Source organism: Dromiciops gliroides, chromosome 3 (assembly GCF_019393635.1).
Source record: "Dromiciops gliroides isolate mDroGli1 chromosome 3, mDroGli1.pri, whole genome shotgun sequence".
In the NCBI taxonomy this organism is placed as follows: domain Eukaryota; kingdom Metazoa; phylum Chordata; class Mammalia; order Microbiotheria; family Microbiotheriidae; genus Dromiciops; species Dromiciops gliroides.
The window spans coordinates 533,933,579-533,948,808 of record NC_057863.1 but is presented as its reverse complement, the minus strand read 5'-3'; the positions used below and the strand labels follow the sequence as shown (position 1 = coordinate 533,948,808).

Genomic DNA, 15,230 nt, shown 5'->3' with positions numbered 1-15,230 from the left:
TTAAAAGTACACTTTCTAAGGACCTGAGTTCCAATCCGACCTCAGACACTTGACATGTACTAGCTGTGTGATGCTGGGCAAGTCACTTAACCCTCATTGCCCCGCAAAAAACAAAATAAAACAAAACAAAAAATATACTTTCTTTTTTAAGAATCATGACTAGCCTAGAAAATGTGGGACATACAGTCACCATACTCTAGCAGGGTCTTGCCATGTCCATCCATTCGATGTTGGATGTGTGTACATGTGTGCATATCTAACAATACAAAAATAATAATATGATTGACATTTACATAGTGACTTAAGTTTTTCCCTCAGAAAACACTGTGAGATACATTCTACGGAAATATTATCACCATTTTACAGATGAAAAAATAGTTTCAGACAGGTGAAAAGACTTGCCCATCCATGATCGAATTAACTAATAAGTGTCAGAGGTATGATTTGAACCCAGATCTCTCCTGATTGTAAATCCAGCACTCAGTCTATATGTGTATTCTATGACTATCCAAATAGTCTCCTTTCCCTCTTACTTCTGTCATTTTTTTTTTACATTTTCCAAAACTTGGTTACCTTAATATGAAGAAACATGGAAGAAAGTGGGGAACAGGAAGAAGAAAATGAATAGGAGAAAAAGAAAAAGCAAGAACAAACAACCAGGATTTGATTTTTTTTCCTAGCACTGAACAGGGAGGGACTGACTGGAAGGCAGACAGTCAGTTTCTGCCTGTTATGGAGACAGCTCGGCCCCAGAACACCAACTCACTGTTTTCTCTGGGCTCTCCCAGGAAATAAGTCCAACAGCAGGTGCTGGCACAGGAGCCAGGAGGTACCAGGCAGAGGGAGGCAGCAAAAGCCCGTCTCTCTGCTGGCTTTCTCTTGCAAGACACTTAACCAAGTTGCTGGTGCCTCTTGCCCGGGCTGAGGCGTCCCTCTCCACCCACAGTGATTATCAACAGAATGATAATCTCCTTCTGCCCACTACTCACCAGCTTCTCCCACAGCAGAGCTGGTTTCCCATGGTGCTCTGTCCCCAAGGGTGTTTTTCCACATAAAAGGATGGTGCATTTCCTGGTTTCCTGTCCAGCCACAAGTGGCAGCTCCCAGAGAGCAGTCTGTCAGTGTCAGATTTCTCCCTTAGCACAGAGAGCAGGATGGCTTTCCTATGCCACCTGCTGGAAGGATTGTCAGGTGGGCCCATTCCCAGACAGGAGAGGAGGGAATAGGGTCACACACACTTGGCTGGCCTCAGGTGGGAATTGTCTCATCCTTGAGAGTCTGGAGCCCCTTTGATGAAACCTTCAGCTCTGGACTACAAAATCCCATGCAGAGAAACTTGAGATGGAGGAAGATGGTAGCTTCCAGTCCCTGGGGGAGTGTCCTCCACCCTGTAGATGATGCCTCTGAGAAGGCAGAGCATCTAGTCTTAACTTTTCCTACCATCACCCAGGCTTGCTTAGCTTACTATCTTCTTGATGAGGCAAGCAGTGCTTTGTTTCTTGAACCCCAGATCTTAAGTCTAGGAACAAGCACTGAAGACATGTGCCCTGAGGTCTAGAGTTTATTTATTTATTTATTTATTTATTTTTTAGGGCAATGGGGGTTAAGTGACTTGCCCGTGGTCACAGCTAGTAAGTGTCAAGTGTCTGAGGCCGGATTTGAACTCAGGAACTCCTGAATCAAGGGCCGGTGCTCTATCCACTGCGCCACCTAGCTGCCCCGAGGTCTAGAGTTTAAAGACCAGGATTAGTTGGTATATATAATTGAAAGATGTGGTTTTGGAGTACCCAGGTTTGGTTTGAATCCTGGCTCCTGTGTTACCAGCTGTGTGACTATGGGCAAATCACTTAATCTCTCTGAGCCTCAGTTTAAATTTCTATGAAATAAGAATAATTATAGCTTACATTTATATATCGCATATATGGATATATTTACATTTATATATTGAGTATATGTATATATGTGAATATGTATATGTATCTATATCTCTCCAAAGAGCTGTACATATATTATCTCATTTGATCCTCACAAAAACCCTGTGAGGTAGGTGCTGTTGTTATTCCCATTTTAGAGCTAAGGAAATTAAGGTTAGTTTGCCCAGTGTCACTGTGACTATGGCAGAATTTGAACTCAATTCTATTGAGCTCACATTTAATCTCTCTGAACCTGATTTCTCATCTGTAAAGACAGGAAAATTATAGCTGTTCTACTCTACCAACTATACAGGGTTGATTGAGGAAAACACTTTGTAAACTATACAGTACTACAACACTAAATTAGGGGCAGCTAGGTGGCACAGTGGATAGAATATTGGCCCTGGAGTCAGGAGTTCAAATCTAGCCTCAGACACTTGACACTTAGCTGTGTGACCCTGGGCAAGTCACTTAACCCCAATTGCCTCAAAATATCTGGGGCCACCTCCTCTTGTCCTGATATGTATCTTGCCACTGGACCAAGATGACTCTGGAGGAGAGGGTGAAGTTGGTGACTTTGCACAGCCCTCCTTCACTTAAATCCAATTAATTGCAAGTCATGACATCACCTCCCGATGTCATGGTCCTCTTCAAGAACCAAGGATAGGGGCAGCTAGATGGCGCAGTGGATAGAGCACTGGCCCTGGAGTAAGGAGTACCTGAATTCAAATCCGGCCTCAGACACTTAACACTTACTAGCTGTGTGACCCTGGGCAAGTCACTTAATCCCAATTGCCTCACTTAAAACAACAAAAAAAAGAACCAAGGACAAACAAAAACACAAAATTATGATACTCTGATGATGTCTTATACTTCTTAGTATCCTCTACAATGGTATTGTTGTGGGCCCGGAGCACCCCAGAACTTCTCCTAGAGAAACTAATCCAAAGGACAGACACACCTAAAGAGATAAGTGAAACCGGATCTCAGCAGAGCTAGCTTGGGGACCCCCACCCTTCATTCTAGTCTCCGCCCCTGGGGAGATAAGATTAGGTGTGGCTGCTGCCTTTGTGGTGGGAGGAGGAGCAGAGAGATGGCTTGAGATCCAAAGTCACCCCTCACCCAACTCTCCCAGCCACCACCAGAGGAGGGTAGTCCTCCCTCACTAAGGGGACTTTCCACAGTCAGATGATCACCCCTATCAGTCCTCTATAAAAGTACCTGCCTGTCTCCTGCTCAAGGAAATTGGTATCTCAGAGCCATGCTCTATGCCATGCCTTTCTCCCCATGAGAAGAAGTCCAAGGATTTCTCTCTTGGTTTCCCTTCCCCGGCCCCTAAATAAACTACTATCTTTTTCTAATTGCTTTTGTATGTAAGAGGGTGTAATTCTTTTTTTTTTTTTTTTTGGCAGGGCAATGAGGGTTAAGTGACCTACCTAGGGTCACACAGCTAGTAAGTGTCAAGTGTCTGAGGCCAGATTTGAACTCAGGTACTCCTGAATCCAGGACCTGTGCTTTATCCACTGCGCTACCTAGCTGCCCCCAGGAATTCCTCTTTAAAGAATTACACTCTCGGGGCAGCTAGGTGGCACAGTGGATAAAGCACAGCCCTGGATTCAGGAAGACCTGAGCTCAAGTCTGGCCTCAGACACTTGACACTAGCTGTGTGACCCTGGGCAAATCACTTAACTCCCATTGGCCCAGAAAAAAAAAAAGACCAAAAAGAAAAAAAAAGAGGAATTCCTAAGGATCCCAAACTCCTAACCCCTACCCCAAACCCCCTACCCTATTTTCCCCATGTCATAACTATATGGATTTAGTAAGTATTTAATATTTTTGAGTGAAGGAATTACTGGGGAAGAAGGGCATCGATGTTAAAAATGGCTTCAAGTCAAGAAACGCTATGAACTGAAGCTGGGGATCACTCAGACAGCAGAGAAAAGGCCCATGACTCCAGTATACCTTTTACAGATTGATTTTATATAAATCCCCCTCAGGGACTCTATATTCTAGTCAAACTGGTCTGTTTGCTATTCCCAAATGTGTCATTCTATCTCCCCCTTCCATACGTGTGTAGAGACTGTTCTCCATGCCTGAAAATCTCTCCCTCCTTATTTCTGTTTTTGTTTTGTTTTGTTTTGTTTTGGTTTTTGTGGGGCAATGAGGGTTAAGTGACTTGCCCAGGGTCACACAGCTAGTAAGTATCAAGTGTCTGAGGCTGGATTTGAACTCAGGTCCTCTTGAATCCAGGACCCGTGTTTAGCCACTGTGCCAGTCAAACTGGCTGCCCCCCGCCCCTTACTTCTAACTCTTGGAACCCCTTGCTCCCTTCAGAGCTGAGGTGAAGCCAGTGCTACTCCCTACACAAGGCCTTTCCTGATCCCCTGGTTTTTAGTTTTCTCTATCCTCCCCTACAAGTTACATTATTTTTATTTATTTATTTATTTATTTATTTATTTATTTATTTATTTATTTATTTATTTATTTATTTATTTATTTATTTATTTATTTATTTATTTATTTATTTATTTTGCGGGGCAATGAGGGTTAAGTGACTTGCCCAGGGTCACACAACTAGTAAGTGTCAAGTGTCTGAGGCCAGATTTGAACTCAGGTCCTCCTGAATCCAGGGCCATTGCTTTATCCACTGCACCACCTAGCTGCCCCCTAAATTACATTATTTTTTGCATTTAATTACTAATGAATATATTGTATTCCCTAGTAGAATGTAAGTCCTTTGAGGGCAGGTAGTGTTTTATCTGTATCCCCTGCACCTAGGAAAGTACCATGCACATAGTAGCTGCTTAATAAATGCATGTTGAATTGAATCAAATGGAAGGTATGAGCAGGCCAGAACACATTACAAATGAAGAACTGAGGAAAAGAAGGAGGGTAAAGGATGCCACCAGAGAAATGAGTGACCAGGGGGGAAAAAAAAGATGGGTTGGCCAATAACAAGAACAGGGAACAACTGCTGGACAGCCCTCATGTTTGGTTTGTATCAATGTCAAGTGATTTAGGAGAACACCCTCAACCCATTGTATGGAACTTCTATTAAAGATCTATGGGAGGAGGGGGGACAGCTAGGTGGCACAGTGGATAAAGCACCAGCCCTGGATTCAGGAGGACCTGAATTCAAATGTGACTTCAGACACTTGACACTTACTAGCTGTGTGACCCTGGGCAAGTCACTTAACCCTCATTGCCCCACCCCCCCAAAATTATGGGGACGCAGGGACAAGAGTTGCATAGGATGGGGAAGTATTAGGGGGAGAACCCAGCACTGATGAGATCACTGATCCTCCAGCTACTGAAGAATCAATCAATCACATCAAGGTACCTACTATGCTAACCTTACATGTTAACTGGAGATAATGAATTAATTTCCAATGGAGAATTTTCAGCTATCCATGACAGGCTGATAGTAGAGACAATTTGGGGGGAAGTTGTTGGGTGTGTGTTGCCTATTCAGGGACTGAATGAAGAGTGACTAGGAGGTCCCCAGAGCTATCCTGTAAACCCAACTGTTTCCCTTTCCATGAACTTGGGGCCTCCCTCCGCCCTGTCTCCCCAAGAAAGCAATAACCAGCTTTTCTGTAGACACCAGCCCTGAAATCTGAGCCTAGACAGTGCCCTCCCTTAACTCTCCCAGTTCATATTTGGTCCTTTCCTTAAGTGGTAGAGATGGTACTAGAAATTGATGGAGCAGTTTGTTTCCTGCTATGGAATATTTCAGGTATTAAAGTCAAATATTTTCTCCCAGGCCTGAAAGAGAGGGTAGGAATCCATGTAAAAGTGTTGTATTATTTTGAAAGACTTTAGAAGTCTGATTGACACAATGACTAATCAGGGTTCCAGAGAACCAGTGATGAAACATGTTATTTCCTGACAGAAAGGTGATGGACTAAAAGTGAAGACTGAGCCATATATTTTTGAACATGGAAAATATGGAAACTTGCTTTGCTTAATCATGCGTATTTGTTATAAAGCAAGGGAGGTGGCAGGAAGAGAAAACGAATGATTATTAGTTGAAAAACATTTTTAAAAAGTTTTTGAAAATGGGATTAGGATTAGGTTCCAGGAAACCTGGATTTTAGGTTTAGCTCTGCCTCTTCCTACTTGCATGATCTGCAGCAAGTCACTTTTCCTTTATAGGCCTCAGTTTCTTCATCTGTAAAATGACAGTATTGGTCTGCATGACTTTTAAGTCTTGTCCATCTCCAAATTTAGAATCTTAAGTCTCTGAGTCTGTTTTCTCATATATAAAATGAAGGATTGAGTCAGATGATCTCTAAAGATCCTTCCAGCATCACGATATGTGACTGCTATGGACACTTTGGGACCCAAGGGTGATTGTGGAGCAAGATTCCTTGCTTAATGCTCTTTTCTTTCAATTATTCATTCATTCATTCATTCATTCATTCATTCATTCATTCATTCATTCATTCATTCATTCCAGTATTCATGCTCCCTGGATATATTCAGTCCCTTGAATGTGGGAACTCTGTCTAGTTGATAGAAGTAGGTGCCCAGCAACTGCTGGACATTGCTCCAGGCCACACTGCCTAGACAAAACTGTTCTTTTCTTTCCCGATCCCTCCCAAGTTCCACCTTGAAAAGTCCAGACTGTCTGGAGACCCTTGTCTTTGTATCTCTAATCACCAGCCCAGACAATGCCCTCTGGCTTGTTTGGATGGCATAGCTCTCACCCCCTACCAGGATCACTCTGGCTTTTGTTGTATTGTGAGAAAATCAGAGCTAGGAATCTGATTAGGAGTCAGTGCCAATGTCCTGCTGTAATCACAGCATCCAGCTGTGAGCTCAGTCTGGCGTTGAGCTCAGCATATCCAAATTATGAGCACTCTGTCCAGCCAGGAGGTCTGAAGTCTTTGTCTAGGCCTTCTTTTCTCGTTCTTAGTCTTATTCTCCAGGCCATAGAACAGGGAGGAACACAAACAGGGCCCTGGGAATTTGGATTTATTCATCTCTACCCACAGCTGAATGACAAGACTATCACATGTTCCAAGTGACCAAACTAGATAGACATTCCATTCTGGATCACCACTACCCCCCACCCCCCACCCCAGTCACACACACATGCACACACCCTCCCTATTCCCCCTTGCCCCTTTCCTTTTCCCCCTTCTCCCTTTCTCTTCTCCTTCCTTTTCCCCACGAGATACAATTGCCTCTAGGCTGGTGGGCAGCTGCTCTCATCACCATGCAGCAATAGCCCTTCTTCTAAGATAGAAAAGGACTTGCTTGGTGCCAGGTTGGGGATAATCAGAGTCCCATCAAGTCACCCTCCCCTTCTTCCTCTTGGTCAGGAGGCCTCGGTAACAGAGAAATGTGGACCTCATTGACCTCTGTGTCTAAATGTCTTCCTCCCCGTGGAGCCTCCAGTTGGAGGATGCCATCATGGGAGAGTGCAGCCCGAATTCGCCAGGGATCGACATCAGCAGGCAGGACATAGGTACGGCAGAACTCACGAGACACAAAACCATGTCGATCCAGGCGCTGAGGATGCCGGGCAGACACCTCCAGCAGGTTGTCCACGGTCCTCACCGTCACCTCATCTGGGGTAAAATGACTCACATCTAGGAAGGCCTGAAACTTGCCTTCACTAAGACGGAGCTCCGAGGCCCCTGCTCCACTGCTTTCCCCTGCTCGAGCTGCCCGTGGTCGGACATAGTAGCCATGGTACAGGGTGGGAGTCAGGATCTCCTCTGGGAGCAGGCCTAAGGGATAGATAAACAAAAAGAAAAGGTGATAGAGGAAAATAAAAGGTGAATGGAAGTGAGAAGAGAAAGGTATAGGGCAGGAAAGGCGGGGAAGAGCAAAAGGAAAGTGACCTGTCAAAGAGAAGGAAAGGTATATGGGGAGAAGAGGGGAGGTAAAGAGGAGGGACCACATATCTGGAGCTGGAAAGGGGCCATGGAAGCCATTGAGTCCAACCTCCTCACTTTTCAGACAAGAAACTGAGCCCCAGACAGTGATGTCTAAAAGTTACACTGGGAGCAACCTCTTCGTTTTTGCAGACAAGGAAACCGAGGCACAGGACAGGTAAGTGACTGGACCAAAGTCACATAGGTAGCAAGTAACAGAGTTAAATTTGCCTCTGACTCCAGATTTGCCTCTTCACTCCAGTGAAATGGAGAGGAGAGGGGAGACGCAAAAATTATAATAAATAGGATGGGGGATTGGAGACAAGGCAAAGAAGAATAGCTGAAGCCAAGATGTGAAATGAGAGAAGGTACCAATTAAGGACTGTACGGCTGTCTGTCCAGCAGAGTCCCCCTGGGTCAGATGACGGTAATGGGGGTCAGTAAGGGAATGAGGCAATAACCCAGATGGGAAAAGTCAGTCTTGGATGAGAGATGATCAGTCTCAGGAGGTCAATTTAGTTCAAGTTGGAGGGTGATGGTTAGTGAGGGCTGGGAGAGCAGCCCCCCAAATCAATGGAGGTGGGAGGAGGGGCGGCGTCAGTCCTGTACCTTCCCCAAATCGTTGTTCCCCTAAACGGCTCGGATTAGCGAACTCGTACTCGGTGGTGGCCGGGTGGGCGTGGGGCACGGAGCGACCCGACATGGCCTCGGATAGACCTTCAGCCACGGATCAGCCCCTTCGGACACAGCGGGCCCCTCTTGCCAGGATGAATAGCCAGTACTCTGGAAAGGACCCCGGGAAGGCTGGAGCTGGGGCTGGGGCGGGGTCGGCACTGCCCAAAAATAGTGCAGAGCCTTGGTGGGAGAGGGGGAGGGAAACTTTGTGGACTGTGCCTTCCCTCCCCCCTCCAATTCCCTCTCGGATCCGGTTGCTCAGCTGTTCAGCTGCTCAGCTGGGTTGAGTGAACTGGATTCGGGTCCAAGGAGGGCAGGAGACTCATCCTTACCAGAGTCTTCTTCCTAGACTCTGCCTCTGTCCCAGATGACAGAGCCCCAAATCCTTCTGCAATCTTCCTAAACCTAATCTGCTAGTCATTGGAGAACTAAGTATCAAGTAGCATCAGTTCAAACTAGAAGGAATCTTAGAGAATATCCTATCCAACCTCATTTTACAGATGAGGAAACTGAGGCCCCCCAAACTGAAGAGATTTGCCCCAAGGTCACAGAGCTAGTAAGTGTATGAGGCAAGAGTCAAACTCAGGTTTTTCTCCTGACAAGACCAAGGTGCATCTGCTATACCAGTCTTGCCTCTCAAAGAAGAGACTGTGGTGTTAATGGTGGTCTCATTCCTTTTCAAAACCTGGCTTCTTCTATTCCCTGCTCTGCCATTCCTTTTAGCTCTAAAATTCTGTAATTCTGTCAGCATGTTTTTCCCCACCAATATCCGCTACCCTATTTCTTCTCTCAGATCACTGAAAAGGCAGGAGACCTTTCTGGCTAGAATGACAGATGTCAAAGGCTTCCCCTCATTCCTCCCTTCTACCTAGGGCAACACACACATGTCTGGACAATGACAGAGCTGTGGCCACTGGCCTTCTTTGTTCAAGTAGTCACAAAGAGTTAATGTCCTTGGGACCCAGCCCAGGCAGATTCCTTCCCTGCCAGTCTCTGCCTGGGCCCAAGATAGTTGCTGGCCTGATCCCCCTGGCATGTGAGACTATAATGGTAGGGGGAGGGGCAAACTGCTTGGGATTCCTGGCTCTGCCTTAGCAAGAGGGGAGGGAGAACCAGAGTGTTTAGGGGTAGCGGGTGGGGGGGGGGGAGGTGGAACAAGGGGCGTGGAAAGCACCCATATTTGGAGGCCAGGACTAGTCACTTGCCAGCTCAGACATGTTTGTGTTTCTCTTTTCTTAGCTTGGTGAGTACTGGGTGTGTGTCACAGCCAAATCCCCGATCACCAGTCCTCCATGAACTGGGATAATAAAACTCCTGACATCACCATTCCAGAAACTTCACGGGTGCTGGGTATATAAGAGCCCCGCTGGAGCCTGGGCTGAAGGAGCTGCCCAGCCAGCCATACCCCACAAACTCCTCTAGCCACCATGGACATCGCAATCCACCACCCTTGGATCCGACGCCCCTTATTTCCTTTCCACTCACCCAGCCGACTCTTTGACCAGTTCTTTGGAGAGCATCTGCTGGAGTCCGACCTCTTCCCTACCTCTACTGCCCTGAGTCCTTTCTACTTTCGACCCTCTTTCCTGCGGACACCTAGCTGGCTTGAGACTGGGCTCTCAGAGGTAAGTCTTCCCTCTCTCAAGCAACAGGCAGCTTCTTTGGGGCATCATTTTTTTGGTGCAGTCCATCTCTTTAAGCTCCTACCTTCAGCTTTCCCAAGAGAATATCTCATACCCAGCTACAATACAGATGTCTAAAGCATCTGTGCCTGGTAGTGTAGGAAGATGAGGTCACTACCAGTTTCTCAGCAAGTCTGTTCCAATTTATTTTATGCTCTCTATGAAGGACAGGGTCAAAATATCCTATTAATAAAATCCTTTTGAACCTACTGAGGTCATCTCATTTGCCTCCTGGGTTATGGGCAGCTGTCCCTAATCTGGCTTTACTAGAAAGGGGCGACTTTTTTGCTTTAAAGTATCTAGAAAAAAGTAGCCCTAGCATTCTTTGATCACCTATTCTGTTACAGCCCTCTTCTGACAATTTTGTGTTGGTTTTGTTTTAGTTGCATTTGCTTTCTTCCAGGATTCAGGGTTCCTTGACCTTATTCTTAGCTTCCTGTGTAAGACCATAAAAAGCAATCTTGTTTCCCTCCTGCCTGTCAACCTCCTAGCAGTAATTGTTGAGTTTCCTTGGGTTAGGAGGGTGCATTAACCTGGGTTTAAATATGAGGAAGGGGTAAGGCCATCTTTTTAGTTCCTAGCTCAAATTCTGGATCCCTGTCCAAGACTCAGGCTCTCTGTTTTGGAAGAGGACAGGAGAGAGAAGGTGAATAGACTAGGTTGGCAGATAAGAGGTGTGTCACAAACAACACCTTCATTTAAAAATATTGAAGTATGAGTAAACAAGAGTCTAGTGAGTGAGTGGGCAAGGGCATTCAAAGGACAAGCTGGGTGGTTTCTAGATTAAGTGGGTGGGGAACTTGGCAGTCCTGAGGAGCGGGCAGAAGAGGCCTTTGTTTTTGCAAAAAATATCTAGGAGCTTAGAGGTTTGCATTTGGCAAACTGAGAGGGGTGGAGTAGGTTTTTGAATATGAGAATTCTAGCCTGGCCTATCTTTTGTTTAGTGTAGACACACTATGGGCATCCTGGCTCACACTTGGGGCATCTTTGACAATGTCCTGGCTTCTCCCCAGGCCTATAAGATCAGTTGAGGGTTGGTGGTCAAGGCTCCCTTTAGCCAGAGAGCTGTGAGAGGGTTTTGGGGGTTTTTTTTTTGTTTTTTTTAAGGAAAGGTCTTTTCCCAGGGGCTTGGGTAGAAGGTGGGGGAAGGAAGGAAAAGGAAGGATTCCTGGATAGAATAGGTCTGTAGATGTGTTTTATCTTTTGGCTTCTCAGTGCTCCCTGCAAAAGGTGTGCGTGTGCGTGTGTGCATGTGTGTGGGAGAGAGAGAGAGAGAGAGAGAGAGAGAGAGAGAGAGAGAATGAATATCTTAACTTCTTTGGCTTCTCCTCATCTGAACTTTCTCTAATATCTCTAGATGAGACTAGAGAAGGACAAGTTTTCAGTAAACCTGGATGTGAAGCATTTCTCTCCAGAGGAGCTCAAGGTCAAAGTGCTGGGTGATGTGATCGAAGTTCATGGAAAGCATGAAGAACGCCAGGTATCTGGCCTGTCCCTTATTGGCAGCCTTACCCTCCCCCCTTGCTCCTAATGGTCACTCTTTTGCTGTGTCAGGGGAAGGAGGAACTGGGGGGGGGGCGGGAAGAGTATGGGGGGAAGGATTCCTGAAACTCTTGGAGCTGGGGAAGTGAGTATATCCTAGTTAGAAACCATGAGGTCGTCAAGGTAATCTGGGAACCTATCATTCCTCTTGGAATCCATTCCTACTCTGAGTCTCTTGCTCTAAGTTTCAGAGCAGTTTTAACCCCCTAAATGTTAAGCCCCTATGAGACTTACCAGACAGAAGACCACTTCTTAAAGAAGTTTCAGAGGGTCAGAGACTATAAGGGGATTAGCCCAGGCCTTGTCCTTTGGATACTAAAGACTCATGCAGTCTTTCCTTATCCAGAAATAAACATCAATTCCTAGAGAATTTGATGTTTTTGATGCACCTTCTCTTTTATTACCTGGTAACTAATCCCAGATTGTAGGCACTGAGGCAAATTGCATTCAACATACCCCAGTAGAGTCTGTTTCTGCCCAAATGTTTGGGTTGGAATCAGGGATGTGCTGGTAACATCCAACTCTCCAGGGGGGAAAATGAATTATTAATTATTAACATTTTTTCTATCACTTTCTTAAATCCAGGCAGGCAAAAAAAAAAAAAAAGAAACAAGCCCTTATTTGTAGATGTAAAGACCCACACTGAACATTTTACAATTGGCTCTTGGGAGCTCTTGAGAGCTGGTTCAATCTGGCTCCAGCATACTCCTGGGTTGGAATGATACAAGATCAAACTGAAAATATATAGGTGGAACCTGTTGGTCCCTTGTGTTCTCTGTCATTCTCAGTGTCAAGCAGACCAGATGAGTTGTAGATTTTGTCTATGATTCAACATGCCAAGGTTAGCCCTGGGTGTAATCACTGAGGAGAACTCAGAAACAACCCAATCCACCATGGATTTGGGAATTGAGGAATATTAGGGCTGGTCCAAACCTCCCGGTGCTTCTCCTGAAGAGGAACCTACCCAGGGAATCCCCAGACTAAACTAACTTCAGAAGTGCTTCACCTACCCCAATAATAGGGGGCAGTGTGGAACAAGGAGAAGTGAAAATGTGACTAGGTTATGGGCAAGTGGTGCTGCTGCCCTAGTGTTTTCTCTTCTTGACCCTACTTCCCTTTCCTTTTCTCTTTCTACCCTTGTCCCTCCTTACCTTGGGCCAGGATGAGCATGGCTTCATCTCCCGGGAATTCCATAGGAAGTACCGGATCCCAGCTGATGTGGACCCACTCTCCATCACCTCATCTCTGTCATCTGATGGGGTCCTTACTGTGAATGGACCAAGGAAACAGGCTGCTGGCCCTGAGCGCACCATTCCTATCACTCGTGAGGAGAAGCCTGCTGTTACTGCAGCCCCACGGAAGTAGAGGCCCCAATCCCCTAAAATGTTTCTATTGCACAAAAGCTCTTTTACCAGTAGGGGTACAATTCCTTATGACTGGTGCCAATGCTTATTTATTTATGCTGAGGGCAGAGCCCAAATTACTAGGCCAATAAAATGATTCAGCAACAAGCAATTGTCTAATCTTTGAATGTCCACGGTATCTCAGCATTTCTAATAGAGGCTCATCTAGTTATCTGCAGAGAATAGGTATAATTATTACCATGAGATTTAGGGACATACATTTTAATTTGTAGCTAAGATTTTCTAGTAGATCCAACAAAACTACCTCTACTTATCATTCAATAAGTTCAACAAGCACCTTATTAAGCACACAATAATGAGCAGAGCGATCCAGCAGTATTAGGTGCTAGGACTGATACAAAGGTGAATAGGATTCAACCCTTGCCCTTATGAAACTTACAGTCTGGTAGGAAGGAGACAATACATACCTACATAATAATAGAAGATAGAGGGGACAGCTAGGTGGCACAGTGGATAAAGCACTGGCCCTGGATTCAGGAGGACCTGAGTTCAAATCCGGCCTTACTTAGCTGCGTGACCCTGGGCAAGTCACTTAACCCTCACTGCCCCCCCCCCCAAATAATAGAAGCTAGAACAAGATGAGTGGCTAAGTCAGGTACAAAGAAAATGCTACAGAAAGTCTGGGAAAGCAAAGTTTTCCAGCTGGGTTTGGTCTGATTAACTTTCATGGAAGAAGTGGTGGTTGAGCTGGGTCTTGAAAGCTAGAATTTAAATAGGCAGAGACAGTGTTGGTGGGCATAAGCACTGAGGCAAGAAATCACAGAGATGGGAGGGGGTCCTGCAGTGAGGAGGCACATCTGAAAGGGACCTCCGAAGTCATCTCCAGCATTTTTATCCTCAAGGAACTGAGACCCCAGTTTGCCTGGACCATAGATAATAATGACGATCTTTGACTTCAAGACTTGCAAAACACAACTTATATTTATTACCTTCTTTGATCCTTAAGGCAGTTCTATAAAATAAGTACGATGGATATTATTATCCCTTTTTTTTCAGAGGAGGAAACAGGTTCAGAAAGGTAGACTTTCCCACAGGTATACAACCAATAAATCTCTGAGGCAGGGTTTGAACTTAGCTCATGACAACTGCAAGTCAAGCATTCTTTCTGTTATTCTATGGTGGGGCAAAAGGGGATGGGGGTGTACAGGCAGGAGTATGAGGCTTATCAGATGGTGCAAAGTTGTCTTTCTGGTTTTCAAAAAACCAGGACCTAGAAAATTATCACCCCAATCTCTCCTGAATATAACCTCTAAGTAGCTGTTGCTATTGTTGCTGTTCATCTTTGTTTTCCAAGGGGACCAATGATATCACAGGGTGATGTCTTGACTCACAAGTGAATTGGATTTAAGTAAGGCAGAGTTCTATTAAAATCATCAGCCTTACTCTCTCTTCCAGAAACATCAAAGTCCAGTGAAAAGACAAAAGTCGGGGACAACTGGTGATGGCCCAGGATATAGTAGATGATGTTGGAGTTTTCCTTGAATGTCTGACCAAGCTCTAATCACTCTATAACTCTCACTTCAGCCATCTTTGTGGCTTTTGGAACAAATTGTTCTCATCTTCCCATTCCACCAGGGGAAGTCTTCACATATTTGGGGTAGACATCCCCCAGTTCACCAACAGGTTTGAGGCCTCATCCTGGTTTAACCCAACTGCAGAGACAGTTCTACAAGGGTGTGTCTGCTGAACATGCCACAGTTTCTTGGAGCCACAAATGAGAGTTGGGTGACAAATGTACACCAAAGGTAGATGAGCAGTCCTCACACCAGGGATGCTAGTCTTCCCTGAACACTCCATACACCCTTAAGTAGCTCTAAGTAGCTAGCTACTAAAGGCATAATGAATAATCTAGAAGACTGAAGTATCCTGATCTTTCTTTTCCATTCTGGGAGTGCAGATCACAAGCTATCCATAACTAACATGAAACCAATCGATAATTCTTCTTCATATCTTCTCATAAATTCTCCATGGTGGTTCTATTTGCTGGGGGGAGAAGAGAGAGGCCAACTTTCTCTGGATCCCTGAAATGGCTTATCAGTGGGGCACATGGACTATCTGTCCCTTACTCTCACTGTGTGATTTGCATAACTTGGTTGTATATCTCTTTAA

The 15,230-nt window shown here is 45.3% G+C and overlaps 3 protein-coding genes across 5 annotated transcripts in view; 2 read left to right on the top strand and 1 right to left on the bottom strand.

The window, feature by feature from the left end:
- LOC122749041 overlaps positions 1 to 9,848 on the top strand; it is a 60,541-nt gene extending 50,693 nt beyond the window's left edge. Inside the window, exons 2-3 of one of the 3 annotated variants that reach the window (XM_043995212.1) lie at positions 7,884 to 7,976; positions 9,713 to 9,848. In XM_043995212.1, coding sequence (XP_043851147.1) covers positions 7,884 to 7,976; positions 9,713 to 9,779 — 160 coding nt within the window. In that variant the 3' untranslated portion in view covers positions 9,780 to 9,848. Of the gene's footprint in view, positions 1 to 7,883; positions 7,977 to 9,712 lie in introns of those variants that run through there. The other 2 variants (XR_006355656.1, XM_043995214.1) reach the window with 2 other exon arrangements.
- HSPB2 (heat shock protein family B (small) member 2) lies at positions 7,117 to 9,375 on the bottom strand. The gene is made up of 2 exons (XM_043995215.1): positions 8,408 to 9,375; positions 7,117 to 7,651 (listed from the first exon to the last, which is right to left on the bottom strand). Exons 1-2 carry the CDS (start codon positions 8,499 to 8,501, stop codon positions 7,197 to 7,199), a joined length of 549 nt encoding a protein of 182 aa, XP_043851150.1. The 5' UTR covers positions 8,502 to 9,375; the 3' UTR covers positions 7,117 to 7,196.
- CRYAB (crystallin alpha B) lies at positions 9,762 to 13,208 on the top strand. Its single transcript, XM_043995216.1, has 3 exons — positions 9,762 to 10,098; positions 11,513 to 11,635; positions 12,859 to 13,208. Exons 1-3 carry the CDS (start codon positions 9,901 to 9,903, stop codon positions 13,060 to 13,062), a joined length of 525 nt encoding a protein of 174 aa, XP_043851151.1. The 5' UTR covers positions 9,762 to 9,900; the 3' UTR covers positions 13,063 to 13,208.
- The last annotated feature ends 2,022 nt before the right edge of the window (positions 13,209 to 15,230 follow it).